This window comes from Squalius cephalus (assembly GCF_949319135.1).
Source record: "Squalius cephalus genome assembly, chromosome: 13".
NCBI classification, from domain to species: Eukaryota; Metazoa; Chordata; class Actinopteri; order Cypriniformes; family Leuciscidae; genus Squalius; species Squalius cephalus.
The window spans coordinates 28,693,004-28,706,636 of NC_137134.1; the positions used below are offsets into that span (position 1 = coordinate 28,693,004).

The 13,633-nt window shown below is 35.2% G+C and overlaps 3 protein-coding genes across 3 annotated transcripts in view; all 3 read right to left on the reverse strand.

The window, feature by feature from the left end:
* Nucleotides 1–13,633, reverse strand: part of LOC307169635 (SLAM family member 5-like) — a gene marked incomplete at both ends in the record, with an annotated part of 281,304 nt that overhangs the window by 249,638 nt on the left and 18,033 nt on the right. The gene's annotated exons all lie outside the window — the stretch shown is intronic.
* Nucleotides 581–7,468, reverse strand: LOC307169874 (SLAM family member 5-like). The gene is made up of 6 exons (XM_079890757.1): nt 6,648–7,468; nt 3,539–3,856; nt 3,056–3,346; nt 2,843–2,962; nt 2,054–2,121; nt 581–1,505 (listed from the first exon to the last, which is right to left on the reverse strand). The coding sequence occupies exons 2-6, from the start codon at nt 3,828–3,830 to the stop codon at nt 1,452–1,454; spliced, it is 825 nt and encodes a 274-aa protein (XP_079746883.1). The 5' UTR covers nt 3,831–3,856; nt 6,648–7,468; the 3' UTR covers nt 581–1,451.
* LOC307169847 (uncharacterized protein) lies at nt 6,719–12,157 on the reverse strand. Its single transcript, XM_079890689.1, has 6 exons — nt 12,094–12,157; nt 11,221–11,550; nt 9,546–9,839; nt 8,934–9,086; nt 8,756–8,817; nt 6,719–7,942 (listed from the first exon to the last, which is right to left on the reverse strand). Exons 1-6 carry the CDS (start codon nt 12,140–12,142, stop codon nt 7,895–7,897), a joined length of 936 nt encoding a protein of 311 aa, XP_079746815.1. The 5' UTR covers nt 12,143–12,157; the 3' UTR covers nt 6,719–7,894.

Below are 13,633 nucleotides of genomic sequence, written 5' to 3' on the forward strand. Positions count from 1 at the left end.
GGGAGTGGCCAGGCTCTTCGTAGGCGGGCTCTGGTTTGATCTAATCAGCATGACGACAACTTCCATGATTCTACGCCCATTTACTGTGTCATCAATCTACGCCTTTGTTATTGTGAGAGGTTAGCGAACCGCAGCGGCGAAAAAAAAATACATATTGTAGCTTTAAAGGAGAAGTGATATATTTTCCTTCGATGTCCCACTAATTAACATTGAAAACAAGTTTTGCTGAAGTTAAAAGTTTATACAACATTTGTCTTTACACATAAAAAATATAAAATTAAACTCAAATGTCTAAATTGACCGGCTACACATGCGTTTATAAGGTCATGTTGCATATGCACACACAAAGTATATGATATTTTTATATTTCACACTTTGATTTAAGACCTTTTTGTGAAACTTTTTGTGCTGTTAACGTAGAAATCACTTGACCGATGACAAACGAAGCCTCGTTTTCTGTCCAATCATGTGTGCGATTCATTTTGCATGTCGGAATGTTGGAACCCCCAGATCTTACTTTAAGAGTACATTTTCATTCAGACTTATTCAATTACATTTTTAAATATCGAGTCATACAAGTAACAGGAAGAATACAATTTATTTCAAGAAAATAAAATATTTGCCATTTGCAATTCATATAGCCTGTGTAGCCTATTCTTCTATTAGCCTACATCATAACCTATTGATATCCATAATGGCATTAAAAGCCAGTTTAATGGGTAAATTAATTTATCACAGAGAGAAATTCAACACACACTCAGACGCACTGTTAAGCTTTTATTTGTCCACATAACATGAAACTATCTGAATATGTGGTCTGTGGTGGCTGCTTCGTCCATTGAAGTTTCTTTCACAGGGTTTTGGCTGCTTTATTTTTGGCTAAACACCAGATGGTGCTGTTTCTCGACACTCTCGATGCTTTGAATCTTTTCCTGGAACAATCAGGGGAAAGCCCCAGTGCTTCTTGGGGCTTCATTTGTCCATTCCTACCTTCAACCACACTCTTCACACAGACACACTACTGACACCTCAAACACACTCAAAAACTGACATCAAACACAAATCTCCAGCAGTAGACACATTCTCACGCACAGGCTATTTGTCCAACAGATATCTGATTCTGTTTAGATGTAAATAAATGAATAAATCAGGGTCTCTTCTCCTTTAGATGAATATTATACATTTTTGTTTTGAGCTTTTCTTTTCCATGAGATTCATACCCATGGCCTCTTTAATATGGAGCCCATAAAGAGACAAGGTGATGGAAGAAAAAATAAAAAAACAATTATAGTTTTGCGAGAGAATGCAATGTTTCTCTGGGAAATGCAATACTTTTTTTTTTCCTCTCCCATCTAATTTTTTTTAACCATCTTCATGTCCCTTCAGGGGGCTCTGTACTTTAAGATGAAACATAAAAGCTGTCTTTTTCTTATAAAAAGAATTAGGTTTGGTCATCTTCTCATGGTGAGAGGTGCATAATCCACGTGATCCTCCTCTTTCACTTTCTGTTAAACAAAAAAACAAAACAAAAAAACAACGCATAACAACATATAAGATAATAATAACATACAGGGCAGGTTCAATCTGAAGACTGTGTTATAGGCCTATAGTTTTTTTTTCAAATAACATTGATCTACACTGTTATATGGGAAAAATGTCCCTCCTATGGTCAAGCTAAAATAAACCAGCTTTAGGAAATGTTTTTTTTTTAAGTAAATTGTTTATTTTGAGTTAAAAAGAGGTTGTTTTATTTAATATTAAATTAAATTATATTTAGCATACTAACATGCCCTAGGCCTATGTATAGATAGTAGTTATCTGACACAATAAAATTTAACAACAAAATATTTTTTGACTTTTTCAAAACATTAATTATTGAAATGTTTATTTTCCTCAATGTAAGTACATTACTTTAACAAATTAGTTTAAAAAAATGGAGATCCTGCAGTGTTTCTCTGTTGCTGAAATGTAGTCCAGTTCAAATGACTAATTGCTTGCTTAAATGTAATCTGTGATGTGTATTTTAATGTGTAATCTTTTTTTATTGTCTTACCGATTTCTGTGTGTTTCTTTTGATGAACACTGGATCAGCGTAAGTGATCTCTTCTGCACGAGTCTCAACTGTTTCAACAAGAAAAGATGCATTAAAACAACAAAATTCAACTTGATCTGTTCCTTTACAACCCATAATTATTAGGGCTTTAACGTTAAACACAAATTTAATTAAATTTTTAATGGTGCTGATTTTGTTTTTTGTTTTTTGCATCAATGGCATCAACAAATTTAATTTAACATTAGGCCTATAACTTTCACATACACAAAACATTCAGAGTAGAGTTTGTGTTTAACATTAAATCTAGAGAGAGATTCTTTAAGGATGCCTTAAAGTAAAAGTAAAGTCATATGCATTCTTTATATGTGAAATTTAATAAGTTGTCATATAGAGATTTTAATTTGAGCACCAGCTGCATCTTTACACATGTAAGATTATGTTTATAAAATGGAGAAAGCCTTTTTATAGTTGAATACATGGTTTTCATTTCTGATTTTGCATTTCCAGTGTTTTGGAATTCTTTTTTTATTATTATTTTAGAGAATTCATAAAAAGGAATTGTGAGAATAATTGATTAAATGATAATTAATTCCCAGGTGAAAAAGACATACTGTAAAATGTATTAAAATGCATTATAGTATATTTTTATTGTACTAAAAACAAACTCTAGTACATTTTTAATACATTTAATAGTACGCCTTTTTCACTTGGGAAGGCTTCTTAATCGATCAAAAATATTTAGAGCATATTTTAAAAGTATTATTTGTTATACTTCTTTGTAATACTTACCTCCTCTGTCAATTTTTCTACATTTCTTGCAGATGCATAAAATCCCAAAGACAGCAACAATAAACAGAGACCCAGCAGCAGCAGAGATCAACACTATATAAAACAATGGTAGAGCCTCATCTGTAATTGACAAAAAAATTGTGAATATCCGCACTACAGTGTATATAACTTGATAGATCAGGTCAGTAAATAAACACATCAGTGCTGTGGTACCTGCACATGTGTGACAGAGTGTGTTGATGTCCAGATGTGTGGTCTGGTTGCTGATGGGATTGTTCAGCACACAGCTGTAGGTGTTTTTATCCTGATATTCCACCTCCAGAGGTAGAGAGAGACTGATGCTGAGATCACACACACTGATGCTGGACAATACACTGATTCCTGCGTACCAGGAGAGAGTCGCATCACTCACATTCAACACTGATGAACACACCAATGAACAATTTGATGATGATGAAGAACATTGTGAAGAGTTACTGCTGATGACAGGAACAGGCAGACGAGCTGGAAAACATGAGAGAATAAAGAGAAATATGGATGAATCTAAACAACAATCTTATTTTCAGTTCAATGTGTTTAGTGTGATGACTAGCAGGGAGTGTGTCTGTCTTCCCAAACTATGAAATGATCAAACATTTCAATATGTAAATAGCTAACAAAATACAAAGAGCAGGAAAAAATGATGTTTTGACTCACCATAGACAGAAACACTGAATATTTTTGATGATTTTTTCACTCCACTTATCAGTAATTCATAAACTCCAGTATGTTCAGTTCTGGTGTTTGTGATGGTCAGAGATCCAGTTTGATCGTCCAGCTTCAGTCTGTCTCTGAATCTCCCATCAGGACCATCATATGTGGAGAAGATTCCAGCAGCTTTACTGATTTGAGCTATCAGAGACTTCTCAGCACCATGTTTCCACAGTATGTGATGATCTTCTTGTATTTCAGTAAGATCAGTGTATAGAGTAACAGAATCTCCCTCCATCACTGACACTGAATCACCAAACACACCTGATGAACATGAAGAGGTTTTGTTACTGGCTCTTACAAAGCCTGAAATCAGTTTAAATATGAATTGAAGAACAGCAGCAGAGATGCTAGACAAAATGGAAAGTGACACATCAACAGTCAGACATGTGTGAATCAATTTATTTTCAGTGTGTTTTAAAATTATCTTCTGTAGCAAAATAAATGTAAAGTTACATAATACATTAATTGTAACTGAAATGCAAATAAATGACACCACACAAATATATGAATAACTTACCAATGAGACGGCAGCAGCACAAACAGAACAAAACAAGCGTGTGAAACATTTTCAGTTCAGCGAAAACTCAAACTGATTAAAGCAAGCGAAACAGAACTGTTAATCATGTGTGTGAATCCTCCCCTGATAGAGAGTGACCCTCCTATAGTGCACATGCACAACCGCTCTGACGCATGTTATATATGGTTACATAGTCTTATAATAAAACTATGTTTTTAATAGTGATTTTTTAATATAATTTTGATAATCTTTGAGATGTAGTTGATTGACGATGTCAAATATTTAAAAGTAGAAGAATATTGTGTGAATATTGTATGAAAATATATGATAAATATGGTACAGTGAAATGAAGCGTAACTCTAATTTTAAAATGGCTCTGTATATTTATTCAGCTCTCATTTTCAGTGTATGGAAAAAGTTAAAACCCATGTCTGATCTCACGTCTTCTGAGTCAAACTGAAAGATGCGGTGGTGTTCTTCAGAGATGTGGTTTGATCTGCTGGTGGACCAACTTGTTTGTGAGAGAGAATGGCTATTTAGAGCATGTGTGTATAGGTGAAGAGCTTCTTCCTGTTCTGCTGCTATAAAGTAGTTCTCGTTTCTACTCAGAAACAATAGGCCTAAACCATGATGAGAAACTGTGTCTGAAACATGAGAAAAGCAATAGCAAAACATTGATCAAATTTAACACATATTTTAAAAGTGTAGATTGTAACATAATTTTTATTTATTTTTTAAAGAATATTCTCAAACATATATTTATTTTACATGGCTTGGTTGAATTCCAATGTAGAATGCGGTCTGTTATTTCTTGATATGAAAAACAGAGCACTATGGACGCAGGATTTTAACCGTAGAGACGGAACAGACTATTTTCTTTAGCCGAAGCAATACAATCGTTTTTAAATCAATAAACTCTTTTTTAAATCAATATTTTGTGTCAAATTATTGATTTATTTGGTGGGTAGACATGTAATAAGCGGGAGCGAGGGGTCCCAATCAGCCTGTCGGGGTTGTATTTGCTATGACAACCGGGGTAAATTAGTGAATTACAGTAAATTAGTGATGATTCACTGTGAAGTTTAAACGGATTTCACACAGCTGTGAGGGAAAAAAAGTGTTTTAAAGTTTGTTGTTAAGCAGACCTTCACAGTTATATATGACATGAGAATATGACAGCCTTTAGTTAGGGAGTAGGCCTACATGTTATTTAAGGAAAATAAAATTATATTTTCAGAATCATGACATTTAAAAAAAAGAGAAAAAAAAAGAAGAATTAGTCTCTCCAATAATATCTGTCTGCAGAGCCACAGTTTTACCCCAGCAGTTTCACAGCAGGTTTGCCCACGTATGCGCTGTCACATTTCATTTTTAAATCTTAGTGACTGTTCTGTCCTAAAACTATTTAATGGTTATTGTTACTCCTGCTGCTATTTTTTGCTCAGACTGCTGTTGCTCGTAGGCCTTCAGGCTCCTTTACTGAAATAAAACAATGCTTGTGTGAGACTCATTTTCCTCCAAAAATGAACAGCTTTTGAATAGACATTCAAAGGGTAATTATTAGTTTAAAGTCAAGATAACTCTAATTCCTTAAGTTAATTAATTCTGCCTGGGGTTAATGTGTAAACTTGAACACAAATTAAACTTAATTTCAAACAGGCCGGAAGTGTGAGCATATTATTAATTTGTTGGAGACATAACAATAACAAGAATACAATTTAATTTACATTTACCTTTCAGTGCGGACATACCATTATTTTACCATTACCATATTACAGTTGATCATCATTCACTATAAAATTATACAAGCGCAATTACACAAAGAAGTATAAAAAAAAGAAAAATCAAATTTCAGGGCCACTCTATCGTTTTTGTTGTCCCTAACCTCAAATAAGTACATGTCCTCTTTGTTTTTGAACGTGAAATAAAATGGGGCCCTTATTTCGTCATCCTCATCCAGAAGTTTGTCACAATGCACAGCTGAGCAAAACTGCTGTGTGGTAAAATGTGGCTCTCCGGCTCTGCAGTGGGGTAAAACGCCCCCAGGGGGCATCGCTTGCCACTATCATAATTAATGTAGTTACCATGTTCTGAACAACACATCCTTTGGTTTTCCATCAAATGTAATCTAACTAGGTGTTTGGATAAAAATATAAAATTACCACAAGTTAGCACCAGCTAGCTAGTTAGCTAACCAGCTAACACAATTTTTCAAATAGGCTGATTTTCAGCATGGTTCATGAATTAATATTCATATTTAGGCTATCTACTGTTATTTTGGCTTGTCTTTTTTATTTTAAGATTAAACTGCTTGTAATCTGATTTTGCTGTAAATGTAAGCAAATTGCTTTGTCAGAGTGGGGGCATTTTACTGGCACCTGCGGGCCTTGGTACAAATAAAGTTACGTTACATTTTTTGTTAAAAATCCCAAACCATGAAAACTCTGTCAGAAGTAGTGCGACTGTGAAAAGTAAGAACAATTATTATATTCCCTTTTTGCACTCTGAATATGGACATTGAGAAAAGACTATTACCTTTTTACATGGACAATCTGAGCAGAGACTCTTATTTTGATACGGGAAGATAGCAGTCGCTGCCCATACAGAGGATCTGACAGAGAACAGACGCGATTTACGATTTTCCTCTTTGTTTGTTTCATGTTGTAATCTGTCTCCAGAGGCGGGGTCTGCTGCAACACCAGGGCTGTCAGAACAGGACATCAGCAAAGACTTAAAACATCAGTTTATTGTCGTCACATCCATAGACTGTAAAAAATGGTCACATCGCGCAGGCGCAGCATCCAGTGTGAACAGTCACTGATTATTACAATAGGTTCGTTTAATACAATTGATATAATCTGTCATTTTCGCGTGCACTGCAAGTAACACACAATTATCACACTGAATAAAGAGGCATAAATGAGTTAGTTTTCCTGTGCATTGATGCTGCTGGTAGACCTCAAAAACCCACATTTATCACGACCAAAAAAGAAAGGTGTATACCAGTCAAATATATCAGTAAACCCCATTATCAGTCGATCTAGTAATAATGACAAGACTTTATCATGAAATATCCACGTATGTCTTAAGATAAGGTATAGCAAGAATATGTGTTGCTGTTGTTCTGGAACTGGTGTGATTTAGCCTATTATCACCGCAGTACCTACTCACAGAGCTTGGCCGAATGACAAGAATTACACTTCTGATTAAATACAACTGAATTATAAGAGGTTTGTTTTTCAAATAGCCATCAGCAGTCATGCTCTTAGGTGGTTCCTCTATGAGAAAAGCAGCATCTATTTATAGCGAGTAAAAGTAGTGCTATTCTAAGAGATGTGATTCTCTGCTTTGGACTCTAGAGAGCGATGATGTGCTTGTGTTACATTTGACAAAATATCCAGCAATCATATTGTGTGATACAGCAGTGCAGTCACTATGTAATGAGGTTAATATCCAGTCAAATTTCCCTAAAAATAATAATTGAACAGTAAATTACAGACTAAGGAACACAGAGACGGGTGTGACTAATATTTAATAATGAATGTTTATATATTTCCATATGATAAATTAAAAGTAGAATATTTTAGTTGAGTTTCTGGATGCTATTATATTGGGGAACCACTAAATTAAAATAGAATTTCATACACCACAATACCAAAATATATGATACAGAGAGTGAAATCAAAACAGATATATCCTGTCCGAGAATAAATGTGGTCAAGAGGTGTGAGTCAGTGTGCAGTACTAACTCTAACATCAGATCCAGTACATACAGTATTTGATCATCGTTTTTTGGGGACATTTTCATACACAGCATCCATCTTTGATTTCTGGAAGGAAACACAAACTCAATCAGGAACCTGATGATGCGACAGTTTAAAAGCTAATAATAGAATTTTGCTTCAAATTCACTCAGAGTGGAAATTAATTGCAGACCAATTCCACTATGTTTAACAGATTTTCTTTTTCTTATATAATGTATTTAACTGAATGCCTCCTGATTATTTTTCAGCGTAGAACTGTAGCATCAACACTGAAGCACAAGAACAGAAGCTAGAGGAAATGACATCATACATGCAAGTCATTTAGGTAGGTGTATATTCAGGGCAGCATTAATGCAACGGCCCCAGTCCAAAACTGTTAAATCTAAACCAAACAGGCAAAAGTTATCTTCAAATGGTGTCAATGAGTTTGAAAAAACAGAACAAATGGATTGTGTGTCAATATGTAGTTCATGCAGTGATATATGTGTGTAATTTTATATGGCAGACCTATAGGTTCGGATGTTTTGTACATGGGTACAGACACCGTGTCTACACTGAACAAGACTAAACAACCGTTGAAAATTCATTTGTCCTTCACGTCAGAAGTAGCGCAGGCGTGTGGAGTATGACAGAAATAGAATAAGGACTGAGTTTTCTGTGCTAATACATTTCGATTTATGCGAATTAACCTTTTTAGTTGCAAACAGTACATACACTTAATGTAAATAAAACATGCATAAAAACACCTTTTTTTAATCTGCACCCAAGGCAACAATAATAATAATGGATGGACTGTTATTCACAGGTCTGTTCACTGACTGTCTGATGCAGCAAACTTCAATCTGACTAACTGACTGCAACAGTCATGAAGGATCTTACCTTTTGTCGTGTTGTTGGTTTACACAATGCTGAATCCGTTCTGTCTTCCTCCTGGGTCTGAACTGCTTTAACAATAATACAGATGAGTTCAAAACAACAGAGCTTGCATTCTTGTAGAGAATTTTACATATATGATTCAAATGCATTAATATTTATAGTTAATAATAGAATTCCTGACCTGCTTTTCTACATTTCCTGCAGATGCAGAAGATCCCGACTACAGCAACAATCATCAGAGATCCAGCAACAGAGATCAACACTATCAGAGACACTGAGACTGGAGGAACTGAAGGAGACTGTGAAAGAGTCTGTGGGAGCAGTGCTGTAACGGCTAAAGAGAGACGGTCATTAGCGTCTCTCAGAAAATAAAGTACATAATTGTACCTTTAGGGGTACAATGGCTTGTCACTGGGGCTGTACCCTCAAGGGTACAATATTGTACCTTAACCTTTAAAAGAAACGGTACATATATGTAACTTTTAATGCATTTTAACCCTCATAAAGGTACATATATGTACCTTGAGGTCCAATAATAAGCCCTATGGGGTACGTTAGTGTAGATTGTACCTTGGGGGACAGAAATGGACTCCTACTGTATTTCTGACAGTGAAGAATGTGTCAGTCTACAACAAAATAGTCCAGGGCTGCGTTTCCAAACACATTGTGAAAGAAGTTGATGACAGAGGACACTGGTGGCAATGGTCTCCACAATCAACTTGGGCTAACAATGCTTTTGGGAAACAAAGCCCAGGTCAGTAAACACACACATATATCATCAGTGCTGTGGTACCTGCACATGTGTGACAGAGTGTGTTGATGTCCAGATGTGTGGTCTGGTTGCTGATGGGATTGTTCAGCACACAGCTGTAGGTGTTTTTATCCTGATATTCCACCTCCAGAGGTAGAGAGAGACTGATGCTGAGATCACACACACTGATGCTGGACAATACACTGATTCCTGCGTACCAGGAGAGAGTCGCATCACACACATTCAACACTGATGAACACACCAATGAACATGAAGATGATGATGATGATGATAATGAAGCACAGTCTCTGGTGATGTTAGGAGTGCACAGTTGAGCTGCGAAATATGAGAGAATAAACAAAACCACAATTTATTTTCAGCCAAAAGCAAAAATCTGGGTTTCAAGGAGACTCACAATGACAGTGAACATGGGGCAGATCCGCAATCATCAAAATACTCACTGTACAGTGACAAGATGTGAACAATATGAGTGTTAACATGAGTTTAATGTGAAAACAAAATCACACACTATCCTTTTGTGTGTAACGTTATATATTTGGCATCACAACACCTTAAACACTAAAATGATTGATTTAAACAACTTTACAGCTCAAATAATACACAGGATCCAACAACGTAAGTGTTTTTATAAAAACTAATGTAAGTGTTGTGTAATGTTATTTTATAAAATAAAAAAGCATTACATTTCTGCTTTTAAAATGTCCAAAAACTGACCCCAGCTCCTCTTAGTAAGTGCCTTATTTTTTCTTTTTTTTTAAAGAAAATGGGGGACAAATCATTTTTTTTTTTGGTAATCAAACTTATGCCATCAATGCAGCGAACTGAGCTTTTAAGGGTAAGTTCATCCAAAAATGTCAATTCTGTCATCATTTACTCTTGTAACCAGTTCTATTCAGCCTGCTCTGAGTGGGATTCGAGCTGTAGTCTCTGGTGTAGGAGTCGGGCGCTCTAACAAGAAAGATAAAGACTAGCCTCTAGTGCTAGTCGCTAGTGTGCCTCTTGAGATCATGGGAGTGAGGTTTACACACACAGATCTTCCTGAACTACGGCAGTTACTCACCCTCATTTCGTGCATCTTCATAACACAAATTAAGATATTTTTAATGAAATCTAAGATTTCTGTACCTCCACTGACACTTTGACTCTCAAGCATGTTCACTTGACATGCGGGAACCAATGAGGTTTATTAATGTGTAACATTTTCATGACTTTTCCAGGCATGAAAATTACAATTTCAAAATGTTGCACGTTTGAGCTTCAGCAAGAACCAATGAGGTTCATTCTCGTGTGTCAAAGCATGAGCTTCTGTTTATGTTTGCTGATCAATGTTTTTATTTGAATAAAAATCTAAATCAAATCTGTTCATCATATAAAGCGATCATGTCTCTTTAGAAAATTTGGACTACTCAATTCATATGGATTAGTTTTACGATCTCTTTATGAACTTTTTGAAGCGTCAAAGTGGTAGTTGCGAAGACTCTCACGGAGGGACAGAAATGTCTTGGATTTCATTAAAAATATCTTAATTTGTGTTTCAAAGATGAACGAAAGTCTTACAGGTTTGGAACGACATGAGGGTGAGTATGATGAGAGAATTTAGATTTTTCAACTTACCCTTTAAGTTTTGCTGAACTCAGAATAGGCTTTAATAAAACAAGAATATGTGAACATTTGGACAAATAATATGTCTACTGACCATAAACAGAAACACTGAATGTTTTTGATGAATGTTCAGCTCCAAATATGTCCAGTGAATAAAGTCCAGTGTCTGTGGTTCTGGTGTTTGTGATGGTCAGAGATCCAGACTGATGATCCAGCTTCAGTCTGTCTCTGAATCTACCATCAGGACCATCATATGTGGAGAAAATGTGTTTCTCTCTACTTATTTTAGCTATAATAGAGTTTTCAGTTCCAAATTTCCACAGTATATCGTAGTCTTCATGTATTTCAGTAAGATCAGAGTGTAGAAGGACAGAATCTCCCTCCATCACTGACACTGACTTCACTTCATCAGCACCAAACACGTCTGGAGAACACACAGAAACAGGTTTTATGCAGATTAAGGTTACTAATGGTTTGCAAATGGTTTTAAAGTAAAAATGATTTTTTTTTGACAAATAAATTTCTATTACATTTGTTGTCATTCAAAATTACTGCAGAAGTATTTAAAAAATAATAATTTTAATGATAGCTGGGCATGAATTTCCATTTATCCATTTTGTATAAAATGTATATATTTAAAATTACAAAGAAATGCCTGAGTTTTGAAAGCGGCACAATGAAGGATTTCATTTCTGAGCCTCCACTGTTCGAGTTTCTCCATCATAGACATTTGCATAATTCTCCATGACTTTTAACATTTTAATACATTTCCATGACTTTTCCAGGCATTAACATTACAATTGAAAAATTTCCTGACAACTAGAGGCCTGAATCCAAAGTACATCTCAAAATAAAATCTCAGTTTACTTTGGTCTGTGATAGTCTAATCTAAACCATAGCAGTAGTTTGTCACTTTGTTCTGAAACAAATGTGAGATATTAAGCCTTAAAATGCTTTTAAAACTTACCAGTTGGACACCTCCAGCACAAACAGAACAAAACAAGCATGTGAAACATTTTCTTCACCCGTTCAGTGTCTGATCTAACAAGACGATCTGCTGAAAACACTCAACCAGGTGCATATCCTCCCACAATAGACTGACACTCACTCACACTTCAGTTCAATTGTGTGCAAAACAAAAAAGATAAAATTATCCCTCTTGTCATTCTCATTGAGGTTGAGTCAAACTGAAACCTGCAGAGGTCGGTTTTCTTCAGAAACATGGGTAAACATGGACAAACATCTTGTAGGTGAGAGTGGGCTTTTGTTTGATGTGCATTCAGTTGGTACTAGGTGAAGGGCTTCTTCCTCTCTTGCTTACTTTACATCTAAATAAAACTGCTTTCCATTTTTCAAACACCATTGATAGATATTTGTTCTTGTTTTAAGCATAAACTCGCTTAATTTTGTTCAATTTCTTAGAAAAAAAGTTTTCATATCTTCATTTTTCAACTCAAGTAAATGTATTTTAGAGGATGTTTAGATATTTGCATTGCATTAGAGTATAATCTGTTCATCATAAGGGCTATGTTCCTCTTTAGCATATCCCATCCGAGCAGACCCTCAAGACACAAACACAGCTTTCATGGTTTCACACCCTGGAGTGGGGGCCCAATACACATATTGCCTCATACCCCACATGTGTCAGAAAGTTGTTGATCTCAACACAATACACAAGAAAGAAACTGCTGCACAACATGTCCCATCTGCAAGATGTTTAGACAAGATAACATTGTTTTTCACTTTAACCCTTTCATGCATGAATTATGATACCCTCAGTCAGGATTTTTTTCCTATGTGTTTTTATTGCTCTTAGGGCATGAAAAACAAGAATTGATTTTTATTTTATTTTTTTACAAATTTTTCAAAGAGATCTTCAGATGTCCACTTGAGTGGACAGCATGCGGTTGGTTTAAACTGAAGATATACTGTATTAAATATAAGACAATAATCAAACAGATAAATTATGTGAATTTAACAAACTAATCAATGCAATTATATCAAATAATGTGAAAACTATCAAATATATACAAAAAATATAAATGCAAAATATTGCAATGGCTTCATACAACTTCATACAAGTTGCACTTCGCGTATCTTTGATATCAGAACATGAGGACGTGATTCCATCAGAATTTTCTACAGCCTGTCAAGGTACAACTGTGGAAACCACTCAGATGCTCCCTCCAGTGCACCAGAGTATGGAGATTTACCCTTATTAGCTGATAATTCTGATTATGTTCAAGATGGACATGCACATTTCTATCATAGCCCTCCTCTGAGAAAACCTAGCGATACGTTTTTTCAATCTCATCTGAAATGATCAGTTTTGGGGGTAACGCACTACAAGTAACATTCATAACGCATTCAGATTACTTTTTTGATGTTACAAGTAAAGTAATGTGTTACAAGTAACATGCATTACCTAATCAGATTACTTTTTGATCTAACAAGTAATTAACTACAAGTAATGTGCATTACCTAATCAGATTACTTTTTGATGTAAC